This window comes from Vanessa tameamea, chromosome 13 (genome assembly GCF_037043105.1).
Source record: "Vanessa tameamea isolate UH-Manoa-2023 chromosome 13, ilVanTame1 primary haplotype, whole genome shotgun sequence".
NCBI lineage: Eukaryota > Metazoa > Arthropoda > Insecta > Lepidoptera > Nymphalidae > Vanessa > Vanessa tameamea.
The window spans coordinates 6,412,870-6,429,512 of NC_087321.1; the positions used below are offsets into that span (position 1 = coordinate 6,412,870).

The 16,643-nt window shown below is 29.8% G+C and overlaps 1 protein-coding gene across 1 annotated transcript; it reads left to right on the forward strand.

Moving 5' to 3' along the window:
- Positions 1-1,716: 1,716 nt before the first annotated feature.
- LOC113397960 (uncharacterized) lies at positions 1,717-8,137 on the forward strand. The gene is made up of 4 exons (XM_026636497.2): positions 1,717-1,838; positions 5,165-5,318; positions 6,393-6,557; positions 7,826-8,137. Exons 2-4 carry the CDS (start codon positions 5,187-5,189, stop codon positions 7,904-7,906), a joined length of 378 nt encoding a protein of 125 aa, XP_026492282.1. The 5' UTR covers positions 1,717-1,838; positions 5,165-5,186; the 3' UTR covers positions 7,907-8,137.
- Positions 8,138-16,643: the final 8,506 nt, after the last annotated feature.

Consider the following 16,643-nt stretch of genomic DNA (forward strand, 5'->3'; position numbering starts at 1 on the left):
TCAGCTGATAATTGATAAATTTCGATTTTTATAATTTAAAATGTATGATTATAGAACAAAAAAAGGAACCAACCTAGTCCTAATCTTTATTTTTATACATTTAACACCGGTATGTTTATGTATCTTATGCTTACAGTTATTACCAGCTTCATCACCTATCGAACTAGAAGAAATGAGTATCAAGAATTGCTGTTATACAGAACAATAATATATATAACATTCGACAAAATTTACAATTCTATTTTGCCAATATTTTCGTCTGCAATTAGACTTAAACTGGAGCAATTAGAGTTGAACTCAAATAATAATTAATCACGGCAGAATATTACGTGTCACGCCCACGTTTTTAATATTCTACCGACAATAAAACTCTACTGTATTTTTACAATAATTTGAGCAATATCCAATAAAATAAAAACGTAGATTTTAACCGAAGAGTGCATTCCTAAAAAGAGCACTGAATTAATTTACTTAAATTTGTATTTATAATCCGTCCCGAGCTTATGCTTTGTGATTAAGAAGAAAAAGTTTTAGAGGAAACTAGCAGGCATCGTATGAATTTATGTCACCCTTATATCAACCAATCGCACTTAAGAAACGTAGTGGGATAACCTCCGTACATTCCACCTCTGAGAAATGGTCACTGCCCAGCTCTGCCAGTATACCATAGGTATCAATCATCAGCTCGTACATAGATACGAGCTGATGATTCAACATACCGTACATACATACATACTAAACATTATTTATAACATTATTCTCCGAGAATGGGTGGAAACTAACCGTGATAAACTTTGATGATAGTCGGGTAAAATCATTAGTTAATGATAAAATAACTGATAATTATTATATTCAATGAAAAAAAAACATAAATTTGTCTATATTTTTTACTATTCCCGATGACGTCAATAGTTTTTTTCTTTATTTTCATTTTGTCGTTTGTACGTCGGGTGTTCTTCTTAATTATATTTATTTGATGATACTAAATGAATGAATTATAATTGTGACTCTTATAGTTAACTAAACTAAACATTGATCTGGGTCGTTACTGCCTCGTTGGATGCAGTGGGTTAAGACTTTACAATGGATTGTGGGTGTTTTAGTGTTAAGTAGAAGAATAATATTAAAAACAACATAGCTTATTTATGTAAGTAAAAATTCTTGATAGTATTTATTTTTAAATTATTAATTAAAACATCAACGTATAAAATTGATGCTAGAAAGATTTTAATCTTACGACGGTCATTAGAAGCCACTTTGAATAAGTTTGAGAAAGGTCACTTTTAAACGACATAGTTATTGTTTAGAAAATATTGGATAGTTATACGTTCGTTGGTTCACCTCTATTGTGCGAAAAAGAATAAAATTAATTATATTTAAAAAAACGATGAAAATTGTGTAGATATATAAATTGTCTGAAAGTAATTTAATTAATGACACAATAAAAATCTTATATAACAAATAACAGACTTCATCAAACTAAAAAAAAAACTTAGTCGTTATAAAAGAAGAACAGTATTTAAAGACTTTCTTAATTTAAAATAAGAGTTTCATGTTTGAAATCTTGTAAATGAATACTATATTATATACCTTTGCTGTATTTATTTTATATCAAATATACAAAATAATACTGCAATAAATGAAGCAAGTGGGCATGTCCTTCCCGCCTTTATAAAGGGTAGGACGTCGCACGCTTTCCTAATAGCGAATCGGTCTCTTCTCCGTTAAACACGTCACTACTACGACAGTCTATAATAGTTAGTAAACTTTTAACACAGTATAAAAGTGTTTTTATTTTAACATAACATTTAACACATATGTGATTTTATGTAAAATCTGTAAGTATTTTACTTTATATTTATATTTTATTTTTTAATTTCTGGCTTCAGTTGTCGTTTAATCTTTAACAAGCTTATAATAATTACCTGATGATAAACTTACTTAAGCAATTAATATATAAAATAATATAAGTTATATAATAACAACAATAATAAAAAACAGCAATTAAATAAAAACGCCGTTACATATCTTTACTGGATTGACTGTATAACAGTTATATTTAAATTTAAACTAATATGATTATATTTGTCATCATCGGCCTTTAAAATAAAGTGATAATTTAATCATAGATGAAAATGTGTGAAAAATTAACTTATAAACTGACAAGACAATAAAAAATGTTTAAGAGTTTGAATAAGATACGTAAATAAAAAAAAATTATAGTGCTACAAGGATACTGCAGTAAAACGTAAATAAGCTACGCAGGGCTACGAGGCTCTACGGTATTTTCTATGTACATTTTCTGTATGTACAGAAGACAAGTTGATATAATTATGAAGAATAAAAAATATATATTGCACAATATTATTTTCAATACTAAATAAAGGTCTAAAACATGACATATTTTTTAAACTAAATATATACACTTAAGTATTTATAAGTGCATTTTGTAGAATATAAATCTATCCGTCAAAACATTTAGCAAAAATAAATTTACTATTAAAAATATACTAATTTTACATATGTAATATAATAATTTGTGTTTAATTAAGCTTTATGAAAAACTATATACACAAAAAAAACAACTATTACCAATGAATACTTTTTAAGTTCTCGTTATAAAAATAACTGTCATTATTCTATACAAGATTATACGTATATTGTAAAGAACCTAGGATTTAGTATTTGTTGATTTTCTCACAAGATATATAAATTTTACTGTATATGATTTTATATAGATATATCATTACTGATGAACCAATACTAACAGGTCATTTAAAAATTTGGACAAATGTTGACTTTCTGTGTGTGTACTGTCGTTTGTACCATTAGGAATGGTCCATGGAATTATTTGACACGGTGCAACCATCACATTTCCGTCATCGTACCTTTCTCCCCTGGGGCATATTTCGTCCACACGATGTGGATGCTTGTCATCCTTCATAATGGACGTTTGTTAAGATCATTCTTTCTACGAACGTGCAGACGGTGAAATGATTTTTCCAGAGCGTTATAATATATGCTTTCAAACATCGAGTACACGGCCTTCAAGGCCGCATTAGCAACTCTCTGCATTTTGTAGATTTCCTTGGCCTACGCTGACCACTTACTATGAGGTGGATCGTCTTCTCGTTTGCTAGTAATGTATGAATAAAATTAAAAAAGTATCTTCAGAGTTTCTTGTTTTATTGATTTTTCTCTATTGCATCAACATTCCAAGCCAATTGTTGATTTAAATTAAAAAATGACGATTCAAAAGTGTTTGCAAGAGCAAATAAAAAAAAAATGGAATAATAAAGTTAGTATTTTGTTTTATAAAACATGTAGTAATCATAAATATTAATAGTAAAATATTACTTTCCAAGCTATCACTAAAAATATAACATTCGAAACTCAGTGCTTACTTGCAATAAAAATAGTGAGTATTAAGTTCAAACTGAGATAAAAGATCAGTGAAATAATAAACCAGTTGATCCTTTAAGGAATAAGTGTGTCATTTGTTATCCTTCTGCCGACGGCTACTTGATACGGGGCTTAAATGTGCCCCTGATACTTCCATAGTTATTGACACCCGTGTGTATTTTATATATAATATATCGAAACCGACTGCCTCGTTAGTATATAGTCGCATCTCGTGGCCTTGGAATCGAGCAAATGCCTTGGGTCGAGAGGTACTACAATGTTATTCTCCTTTGAGAATGTCTGCTGTGATCACAATGGATCAGGAGGACACGATTACACTGACGGATGGATCAAAATAATTAATGTACGTAACACCTCCGATCAGGTCCTAAATAAAAGTAGCATTTAACTGTTTTTTACTAATAGTTTTATATCGATTTGTCAAGACTGTATATTTTTTAATAGACATCAATTATAAAAAATGAAAAGTTACTTTTCTATTTCTTAATTGAAGAAGCAACTTACTACTACTACTACTACTGCTAAGAAGCATAAACATAAAACTTATGCCAGAAGATGCCGCTTGTTTCTGGACAGGTTTCATAGTAAATTTTATGCATGGTAGACAACGTCTATTGACGGTTCTGCTTGTAATAACACATAGGGCGATTCTATTATAATATGCATAATTTAGCGCTTTAAAAAAGTATTTATTTTTGCCTATTTCGTGCCTTCGATAAAAAAATATATAAAAATATAATATATTGTACGTAAATAATTAAAAAATCGTAAATAGCGTTATTATAAAAGATAATCTCTAGCATTAAAATATACGAGTATATGTTATTGTATACCTTGCCGTTGTCGTTATATCACTCGGGCTTCAGACATGTCCCTGAAGCTCCAATGCTGACTCAATATAGACATAAATAAATTCGTTTTAAGAAAATAAACAATCGCTCGTTTCTGCAAGTTTATTTAATTTTAATTTATTACCAAGATTGTCCTTGTTTTTACGCTACGGCTTTTAAAATGGCGAACGTGATGTTCCTTTAACGGAAGTATAATGTGATAGGTTTTGAAATAACGTTGTTGTAGTATAGACACTAATATATAAAGCTAAAGAGTTTGTTTGTCTGAACGTACTAATCTCTACGTCTTATTTTAAAAAATACGTTTGCGTTAGATTGCCCAGATATTAAGAAAGGTACGAGTATGTATATATAATATCACGCTGTGGTCTCTAGGCATGGAGCATGTACGTTTAACGTGGATACCATAGTTATGTTTTTATTAAGCTGATTCGCTTTTGTTTTATATTTTAGCTGTCATCTCATGTTTTTTTTTTACTCGTCTCTAGGTGTCTGGACCGAACGGATTTATGCCGAGCAAAATTTATAAATATATATCTGAGTACGGAATTAATTAGTTCTAGTTATGGTTATATATTCCAAACATGCCACGATTAACTTTCTTTGATACAAAGTGTTTATTTATAATCCAGTATCAACAATTGTCTGAAGAAAATAAGAAAACTTTGACCTACTTTACGATATTTCTTAGTTTGATTTAAATACATTTCTTAATTATAACTTTGTTTTCATTCGAATACGTTGGATTATTTTAATTTGTTTGAAAAATTATGAAAAGATTTATCACAAGTTATTTCAAGTGAAATTGTTGCGCGCTTATAAATTGTTTCGTTCTGTTTCGGTTCAATAATTTTGGATATGTATTAAAATTTGCGTTATTTTTATTTCAGGATTTATTCTCATGTCCTAACGATGAATTGTGTACTGCCACTTCTCGTCATGGCGCTGTCCGGCGCCCTCGCTGCTCCGTCCTATGATGCCGAATCAACATCACTCTCAGACCCTGAATATACACTGGGATATAACAGAGGTGATATGTCAGAGGTAATTAAAGCATTTCGTTAAACACTACATCACGCATAGAAAGAGAATAAAAATAAAAATATATAAAATACAATATTAAAACCATTACTTTAAATGAAAGTATTTTGATCTCTCTCTTAATTCTGGCTATAAAATACATTTGTTGATATATAAATAAAAAATATATATATTTTTTTATTATTTATTATTTACAAAAATAATAAAAATATGATTTGCTTTTAGTCAATTTCTTTAATAAACGTTAAAATATAGTTGAAATTTCAATGTCAACTCGCTATCGAAATGAGACAAATAAATAAAAATAGCGCTCACTTTTTGGTAATGAACCAACACGTTTTTACGCATTTTTTTAGTATATAATTCCAAGGTTTACCTTGGCGAATGACGCCGTAGGTGGTATACTAACTTATTAATACAAGTATTATCTATTTGCTTACAAGCAACCCACACCAAAACTTAACATATACAAAACATAATTAGCTTTAAGTAATACTAGCATATCTAATTTTTGTAAACAATGTTGAACCTTGTAACAAATTGCGTCAAAAGGAATATTCCAGAAAAAAAATTTAATACACGCAAATTGAAAATTTTACGAAATAATATCTTCTTTTGGAATATGTATAGTAATGCAGTATGTGAATAATATATATACGTTAAATTTGTTTATTTATGTGTCCTAGTGCAAGATATATTACAAGTTACGAATATGAACAACAAATTTGTTAAAATGTCAAGATATAATATTATATGTGTATTTTTGGCTAACTCAAACAATATGAATTATAAAAAGTAATATATATATAAAAAAATCAGAAGCTACCGTTATATTAATTTAAGGTTTCCGTTATATCAATACCGCTGAAAAAGTACATTACGAATCATAACACTAAATAAAAACTCAAAGGTTAACCTTTTCCTCGAGAGAATGAAGCTTTTGTCCAGCGGTGGGATTTTTAAATAAAAAAGTTTTAATCATAATCGTAACTATATTTTAATCTTGGTATACCGGAATTAGAAATGTTATCTCCGTAACAACAGATTAACTAATTCTATTTCGTTTCGTTTTTTCAGAATATTTTTATACCTCGGAAGAGAGCAGCACTTGTCCTGGATCGTTTGTTGATCGCATTACAAAAGGCACTACACGAGGAAAGTGTGAACCAGCGCTTGGCTTCGGACCGAGAAGGCCCGCGGACGGCTCCCTTGCGTCTGGCTAACTTCGACACTAACGATATGGTGAGCCATTTAGTGTACAATATGTCTTATGGCTATAGTCAAAGCATACATGACATAATATAATAAAATATATATTAAGATGGATCTCCAGTAGTGACATTGCAATTTGAATAAAAACACCACATATTATGCAACAAAACGCTGATGGAGCGCACGCAACATTATAAGTGCAAAAAAGTGTATACAAAAGCGAATACAAACTCCAGTTAGTGCGAAACGACGTGTCTGTCAATTCGTCAATAATAATTAATAATAATAATTAAAGTGGCTTTTGACTTATTAACAAAAAATACACTTTTTCAATTTTTCAATCATATTAATTGAATACCATATCGGGCACGCGCTCTGTAATATTATGAATCAATGGATATTTGAATTTAAAATTGAATGATTCAGATAAAATAAAAAAACGAAAATGACAAATATTTAAACGTTAAAAATAAGTCATTATTTGCACAGAGGTGATAAGGTTAAACGGTGTTGACTGTCACACTGAATACGTTTCCAATTTAGAGTTTTTTTTTAAATTTCAAATATATATTTAGCACTGAGCAATATTAGAAGCACATAAACTATAGCAGTACATTTTATTACGAAGAGAGTAATGTACATTATTACGATTTATTGCTACAAGATGAAGTTTGGAGCGACGTAAATAATATATACGTACGTTGCAAAACTATGAAAACAATAAAAAACTAATTGCTGTACCGCAGCCCTAAGCCGCATTTGACACGAAAAATTCATATACGAATAATATTTATGTTCCATAGACGTTCTTTGCCACATTTTTATCCCTTTAAGTTTTACTAATACTTATAATATAATAATAATAATAAATGAGTCTTAGTGAATTTAAATTTATAACGAGATATATTTATAGACGATTTCATATACATATATAGAGATCAGTTTTAAAAGAAAGGACTTCTTTGGTAGTAGATTTTCCGCATGTCCATCTTAGTGGTTGGTAGCTGACAGACCAATTAATTACTCTATTTACATCAAGTCTGTATTGCAATAATGTTTTAAAGGGTGAGCTAATCAGCATAATAATAGTACTACCTTAGACCTCATGTTTGATCAATTCGAAGGTGACCACTTAACATCAGGTCCCCTATTGCTATTATTGCCTTCATTAGTGTAAAATATTAAAAATAATAAACACTATAATGATTTTATATTTCGTGATTGGATCTTATGACATCATAATATTTAATATAGAAGTTTGGTCAATCTTTTGAATATATTTTTGTTTATTTTTTCAGACGGGGTTGCAACGTCGTGGTCAGGGTACCACAAGAGGGCGTGTGCTACGATGCTATTTTAACGCCATTACGTGCTTTTAAGAAATTATATTTAAATATATTTATGGCTATATAATTTGATATCATATAATAGACTGTTACTATAGCTGTACTACTAATAATTCTACTTGGCTGCAAAACAAATGCCTGGCTGAGAATATCACTTCGACTTTTTCGTGTAATTATATTATTCGTCGTTTAAAAATATCATATACTTTGAATAAAAATATCGTTTGGTTTTTGCTTTTGATTTTTATTAGTGAAAATATTTTCTTTATTACTTTCACTTATTCATATCACTTTAAAAACGTTATGATTAACGCAGTTAAATATTTATATTGCATAAATGTTGTTACAACTATGTTCGAAACAAATTTGTAATAACTTTTTATTTTTAAATAAACGCAGGCACACTTTTTATATGCCATTGCAATTGTGCATTGTTTCAAACATATGTTATATTGTACTTATTAGATTTATAGAGCCCCTTTGTATATTTGTTAAATTTTTGTCATGAATTATAATAATGAGCGCAAATGTATTTTAGCATAAAATATAAGTAAAACTATATATAGGCAAATACATGAGTAATAAGTAACTTTATAATTTAATAAAAATACCTAAAACATTATATTGCTTTAAAAAAAATTCTTAAATTGTTAACATTGGTACTGTAATTCGGAACACATAACCTGAGTCGGTAGAGCAAAATACAAGTTATCATATAACTATTAATAGTAATAATAATTTATATTAATATAATTATCTATCTATTGTTTAAAACTTTAAGAATATTTGCTATAATTCTAAAAACTTGATAAGATAAATATCAACGAAATACCCATTACCTAATATCATTTGTACTACCCACCCTAATTTAAAAGGTTAGGAGATCCTAATCTAAAGGTTGTCTGAAGGAAATTACTTAACCATATACAGAATTACAGATATAATAAGAATATATAATTCTGAATGTTTTCACGATATTTTTTAAGTTCGATTTCGTGGTCTCATAAAACTCAATAACAATGATCTACGTTAAAGCGTATGTTGTCGAAATTCTGCCGCGGATCACGTCATACGTGATGCGCACTAAATCACAATCAAAGCATCAAAAGATAGTCAAAATTATTATTAATCTTCTTTGAAATAAATAGTAAATAATGCACTTTATCTGTTTCATTTATATCAGTGCAGTTATTATTTCAAATACAAAATTTGTTATTCTTATACAAAGTAAATTAATTAGCATTATGTATCCGTAAATGTTAAAACCTATACGTCATTCCATTTAAAAAAAAAATTATACTAAAAAAATATTATGAAGATCTGTTTTTTTTAACGATGATTAATCAACTCTTATATATTAAATAGTACTAATTATGAATCATGAGGCAGAAGCAAATCTTCGTACACATATTTTGTAAAATACAATTTAACGAATTAATCAAATAAGTTTAAAGCTGCGTAATTTTTTTAATTTATGTAACTTAATATCGGTAGAAATGATAATGATCATTGGAACGTTTGTATAAATACTGAAACATATAGCCCTGTCTCGCTCACTCACGTTATCAACAATAAGAGTGCTTTAAGAAGTTTCACTTCAATATATTTTCACAGGAGTTACTGTAGTTAAGATAAGATCTATTTCCCTGAACAAAGACAAATATGACGCAGTATGAGTCCGAGTTTTCATAAGTAGAAAAGGGCTACAAGCAAGGAAACAAATGTATTGTACATTTATTATCTTAATTTAACGAAATACTCAAGCTCGTATTTATTTTGATAAGTAAGTTCATAACTTTTATTTCGTTTGTTTATTGTTATTATAAACAAAGTTACTGAATCACACTGAGTATATTGCCATTGAAAACATCAATCAAAATTTCCATTATCATAATTAGTTTCGTACTTTTGTTATTTTAGGGTTTGTTTATTTTGAATTGTTCAAGCTATCTATATAATCGGATTAGCTTTATTGTATAACATATTAATTGATATTAACATAGATGTATCCATAACGTATATATTTAAATGTATAATAAGTAAATTTATACATAAATCTCGTTTTATAATATTGCGATAAGCGTCAGTGAAACGCAAAATGATGCGTTTCTAAGTATATCTTGGACTTAACGATGTAGATCACTAGTGTGAATTGTGCAGTAGGCTGGAAATCAAGATCAATGCCTCATTAATCGAACCTGAGAGACGGATAACATCTTCATATAGAGTCAAGAAAGTAAATAAAAAACTTAGATTTAAAAAATTAATAACGATTTTTATGATTTATTATAACTATGTGTAAAATTATGTATGAAATAAATAACTTAATATCAAATGCAGAACCCCTATGCATGTTTATTAAAATCAAATTAAATTCCGCTGAAGAATTTTTGACGAATTCACGCCAATGGAAAGGAAATACTTGAGTAAATATTTACTTTACTATCATTACTTTACTTTATAAAATAAAAATAAACGGACTATTTACGAAATTTCGACAACCTATGTTAAATATCATGATTAATGTTAATTTAATGCCACCGTAACGAAATTTTCAATTACTATGTTAAATATCATGAACGACCGCAAATTAAAGTAATTACTTGCGAAAACTATAATTATCAGTTTATAAATATCAGTATACATTTATTTTAGTATTTATTTATTAATATTTATACATATATAAAGTATATTGGATATTCCAATATTGAAAAGTATTTTAAATATAATTTATGATTAAAAAACTATTGGGTTTCATTTTAGATTTAATTGTATATATTTATTTTATATATATAACATAATATAATATATAGTAATAAATACATATATATATATGTATTTCATTTGACGGATGTAAGAGACTACTTAAGTTATTGCTGGTTCTTCTATGTCGGTTTCAAAAACTAAATCCTTTATACAAAGAAATCCGATTTTTGTTGATCGATGAACAATTAATTCTGAATATATGCAGATATAATACTACAATTGGATATTTTCATTAAACATTTCATAGCTAGATAATAAAATACTATTATCTACTGATTAACGATATAAATCTTTACACAGTGATCTATTGTATACATAGATAAAATTAAAAACAGTAACACAGTTCCATTATGGAACTTTCATCGATTTCTTTATGCGACTGAACAAAAGTATGCAGGGAATAACAGATGATGGCCACACAATGCGACCAGCCTACTTATCTCGACCAACGTCGGGTAACAATGATCTTCAATGGTTAAAAAGTAGGAGAATTGATTCAGAAACAGATAGCAACAAAGGCGTTTTATATTAAAGCGACTTGACACACAATACATGACGAATTTTTTTAACAGCGTCTTCTGTCGACTTTAAAAAAGGGAGGGGTGATTTGGCCATCTTTATGTGCATATATTTATTTTGAAATGTCTTTAGATGCGATATCTTTAGATTGTTAACAGATTTTAGTGAATCTTTTATTTATTAAATAGGTTATACTCAAGGGTCCCATTTTAATTTAATAAAATGATTCACACGTAAGGCTATAGAATAAAAAAAAAAGAAGAAAAATATTGAATTTGTTATTTAAAATGGAAATAAAAACAGTTTTTTTTTTTACATCTTAAGTTATTCAGCAAGCAACGTTTAAAAGTACTTTGACTTAGTCTTTATATTATTACGATATTCTGTATAAATGTCACGAAAAGTATTCCTGTCATTTGTGTTCAGTGACATTGGTTTCAGCTCACCGATAATGTCTTTTACTTGTTGTTACTTTGTCAAATTAAGGATAATGGCGGTTAATCGACGACCCTGTACGGAGACCGCGTCGACAGCATTCCAGCCGATTTCAAAGCACTTTACGACCACAGTAGATAATTAATCAAATTAATCCATCATTGTTTTGTTTCAGGCTAGGTCAATGTAAAACACTTCAAAAAAATTACGAAAATCTTCTGCTTACGGGAAATATAACATTAATTACTTTTTATGTAAAATGTAGAGCAAAGAAAAAAAATATTAATATTTTATAAATGTGATCAAATATTAATGGATGAGCTAGGAACTCATAAACTAACATAATCACCACGACAATTACATAACGAAGTCAAACTTCAATCGCAATAGTAAACATTCTTTAACAGCGATCTATATACATGTGTATAGTTATTATAAAAATAATTATATTTTGTTTTTGTAAAATTGAAAGTAAAAATCTCCAACCACGCTGCTCAAATGTAAGTCGGTGTGTTGTGTCGGGATGTGGCATATTCATAAAAAATAGACACTTGCACGTTTCCTGAATATGTTTTCCTTCACCACCGAGCGCGCGAAGAATTACAAACACCAATTGAGAATATCAAAACTCAGTGGTGCTTGATCGGGTATTTGAATCCGCAATTATTAGCTTAGATGCACGCGTGCTAACCAGCTGGTCTAGCTAAGCTCTCATTTCAATTTTATTTTGACATATTCATATAGAACGTGTGTAATGGCAACAAAAACATAAGAGCGCCATTTCGCCGTTGAATCGCAACATTGATTCTCTAGACAAAATATGGACCACCCATATGTTACCAGTAGGTGTTAAGTTTGAATTATTTCGAATATCTTTTTTTTTCTTGTTTTTTTAATCTCGCTGGAAAAATACTCTTACACGTTTCGCTCACATCTCGCCCACGACTCGCCCCTGTCCCCTGTCCACGCGCGCACTGGTCAATTCAAATAACGCGCGCTTCTCCGGATTCCTCTTAAACATTTCCGTCCCTTTTTTCACTTAATCCTCCCACGATTTGCAGAAAAGCGAAATTGATGTCATACATCAGTATGATTTATTAATGACACGGTTTCAATGTCATTAATAGGATAAAATATTATTATTATTATTTCTAAGTGTAAACAGCATCAACTTTCTATTTCAATTCAATAAATAAGGATATTTAATAGCCTTCTATCTACGGTGATATTAAAATAATAATGTAATCAGATATCTGCGTTGATTAAGTGAAACGATAGTCTGACGCGCACATAAAAAGGGCATCCCTACCCATTTAAAAAAAAAAAGTGTCCTTCACGGACGCCCTGGTGATGTGATACATCGAAATTGTAGGAGCCCGGGGCCGCCTAACAAAGTGCGGGGTCCATGGATACATTATGTATCCATTACATTAAGTATCCATGGACTATGAATAACCCAGGACTAACGTTATCCAATAATAATGCTCGTCATAGCTTCTAACGAAGATATCGCCTGCACTGTACATATGTATACGTGGTTGTATACCATATACCGAACTGTTGGTTATACGGATTCTAGAAATACAATTTATGATTACTATATCTATATTATTTGCTTGACTTCAGCTTGATGTTCAATCAATTTAAATTAGTTCAATAGTATTTTAGAAGGTAAATTGGACTTAGGGATAACATTTACCCATTCGTCTGAGTTATTTACTAAGATAAGTTTAGTAGTGTAGCCATCGGTAAAGTATTTCTTTATTGCTGAACAATGTTACTTTTTGTTAAATATTATGTAATGATCAAAGGAAAGGTAAGTTCATATGTAGCATGTGTATTATACGGACATTGGAAGAAAACGCCGCTGGAGATTGACAAATTCAAACTATTTTCATTACAAATGGTTAGTTTTTGCAATATGATAATAGATTGGAATGTGTGCGTTAACACAAGTTGTCAGTTTATTCCCTCACACTCATAATACCAGTTACAATACACGGAAGGAGTTCAGGCACAAGATCAACAGTTTTAAGCGCTTTCCGATACACACTGTCAATTTTTGAACTCCGAAAGTTTTCGACTGCAGAACTCGATATTTTTTTTCCGGGCTTAGCCACTAGGCTAGTAATGTTTATGTAAGTATGTTATCCAGTTTAAATTCAATAACGACTTGTATACCTTCAAATGCAGTATAGTGTCGTTTTAAACAGCAGCAAATACTTTCTTTTAAATAATTATTTTAAAAGAGGTTTTCATAAATCGGGTTTATGTCCTGGTAACCTAAGAGCTTGGCAACGTGAGTGCTTCGTTATTCTGAGAAACAATAACGAACCAGCGTTGGTTAGGTTGCCACAAGACAGTTTATTAGATTTTTTTAATGTTTATTATTATTTTTCAACAATATTATATAGGCTAGCATACTAAATACTTATATATTCTATAAATATTTAGTATGTCAGAAAGTCAGAAAATTTCTATCACAAAATACCGCACAAATCCAACATAACACCCAACAGTAAGACAGACGTGCACTTGATCTAGGCCCGTGTACGTCGACTGAATCTAGTAAAATGATGTCGAGTAAAATTTACATAATATACAAAAACAATAATAGTAGATTACCTCACGAAGTTGTCCACGCCACCAACGTTAATTAAAAACACAAATTAAGCACATGAAAAAAATCAATTCATCGTATATTTTACCACTAATCTAGTAAGTAAAGAGCCGAGATGGCCCAGTGGTTAGAACGCATGCATCTTAACCGATGATTTCGCGTTCAAACCCAGGCAGGCACCACTGAATTTTCATGTGCTTAATTTGTGTTTATAAATCATCTCGTGCTCGGCGGTGAAGGAAAACATCGTGAGGAAACCTGCATGTGTCTAATTTCAACGAAATTCTGCCACATGTGTATTCCACCAACCCTCAAAGGGAGAGGAGGCCTTAGCCCAGCAGTGGGAAATTTACAGGCTGTTTATATGCATGTCTAGTAAGTGAGCCAGTAAAACTAAGTTCCCAAGGTTGGAGGTGCCTTGGCGATGTAAGGAATGGTTATAATTTCTTACGGCGTCATTGGCTATGGACATTGATAATCACTTACCGGGTGGCTCATTTGTCCGTCCGCCTAACTACGCCGTAAATAAATACAAAAAAAAAAAAACGCGTCTGCTATAAATAATTTACAACAATATATTAGCGAATAATAATTTAATTTCTTAAAATCAACGTTCATATTGTACTTCTGTTATAATAGTATCGAAAAACATAAATACATCTCTCACATTATACCTTTATGAACACCAATCAGTGTTTGATACCTGAGGGACACGATTTTGGTTAAACTTATGTAGCTTTACGACACTTTAATGTCAAATTGACGTACAATATTTGTTTACCGACCTTCATGCTATAATTGCCTATAATTCCCTTGTGTTATAAAGGGCGGCAGTCTTTTCCGCTTAAGGAAACAGCTTGGATCTTATTTCATCACACTGCCCTTGTGATTTGCAAGTGTCCTTGGAATGTTTTCATGTTATAATTAAAACTTAAATAAACATTTGTAATTATTATATTTATTAAACAAATTAAAAAGTATTAATTTCAATGATAAATCGTTCAGATAGTATGTTAAATAGTAGCAATGATGCGTAATATTAAAAAGTGTAGGTAGAGCCGCGGCAGACATTGCTTTTACATTTATACTTCCACTAGATTAGAGAGCTCGATAAAATTTATTTTATTGCATTCTGTCAGAATCGTTCAGTAGAGAAATACCTATTACAGGAAAAAATACACCCCTACCCACACACACGAACACAGAGAGAGCTGCAAAAACCGCTAGAATCGACTTTAATGTTATACTGGATAATATGCAATTTCATATTACATATAAACAAGTCTATGTAATATAAAATTGAAATTACAGCAACACTTTTCAAGAAGTTGCAAACTTCTGACCATTTTATCCATACCGAATTACAACATAAAACATCAACATGAACAGCTTATAATTTTCCCATTGCTGGGCAAAATCCTCCTTTCTCTTTGAGGAGAAGATTAGGTGCATATTCCACCACGCTGTTTCAATGCGGGTTGGTGGATTCACATTTTTTTTCAACAAACACATATTGACAACACAAAAATCGGAGATAGAGCTTTACCTATACATACTAAAAATATTTTCTAATGATAGTTAGCCTCCTAGTTCCTAATAATAAGTAGAGGTTATTCTTAATAAAAAAAATACGCAAGTTAAAAAAGTATTTCAACTTCTTAAAATATCTTCGAAAATAAATAGTGGCGGTGGTTTGTGCACGTTTAAGACAACTAAGAAAATTTATTTAAAAAAATCGATAAAAATATTTCAAAATAAAAGCAATTTTAAAAGGGAAACAACGGATTTTATTACTGCGAAGTACTAGTTAAAAAAAAAATCAGATGGAAGCGCTCCTTTCTTGGAAATAAACTAGTTCTTATAATCTACCGACGTACGCTTATTTTGCAATATAATCAGTTTATTTTTAAGATAAAAAAAATATTCCTTGTGAAATAACAATTTAACTTAACTTATAATTGAACGTAATATATACATATACATTTTACCAAATTAAATCTGGATAGGTCTTACATAACAAATAAAACTTTAGAAACCAAACACAAGGAAAACATGCCTGTATATTGCTCAAATTAAAATTAGACTAAATAATTTGGTAATTTTTTATTAGAAATAATATAGACCTATATTTTCCCTACAACTTAACGACCGTGTGCGTTTACTTTTTATCGGCCATAATTCTAGACCATCATTTCAAACACGAGCTGTTCACGTTAAGTAGCGTTATTCTCTTGCTATCCAGAAATTATGACAAAATTCTAAGACATTCTCACAACCAATAATTTTATATATTTAAGCCTTTTTATTTATCTACAAATATATGTCAATTGTCCACATATATGTCCGCCTTGAGTTTCCTATTTATATCTTAGTATATTTATTAATTACAAAAATATGAAACTCGCTTTTGAGACCTCTTAAAATAATATA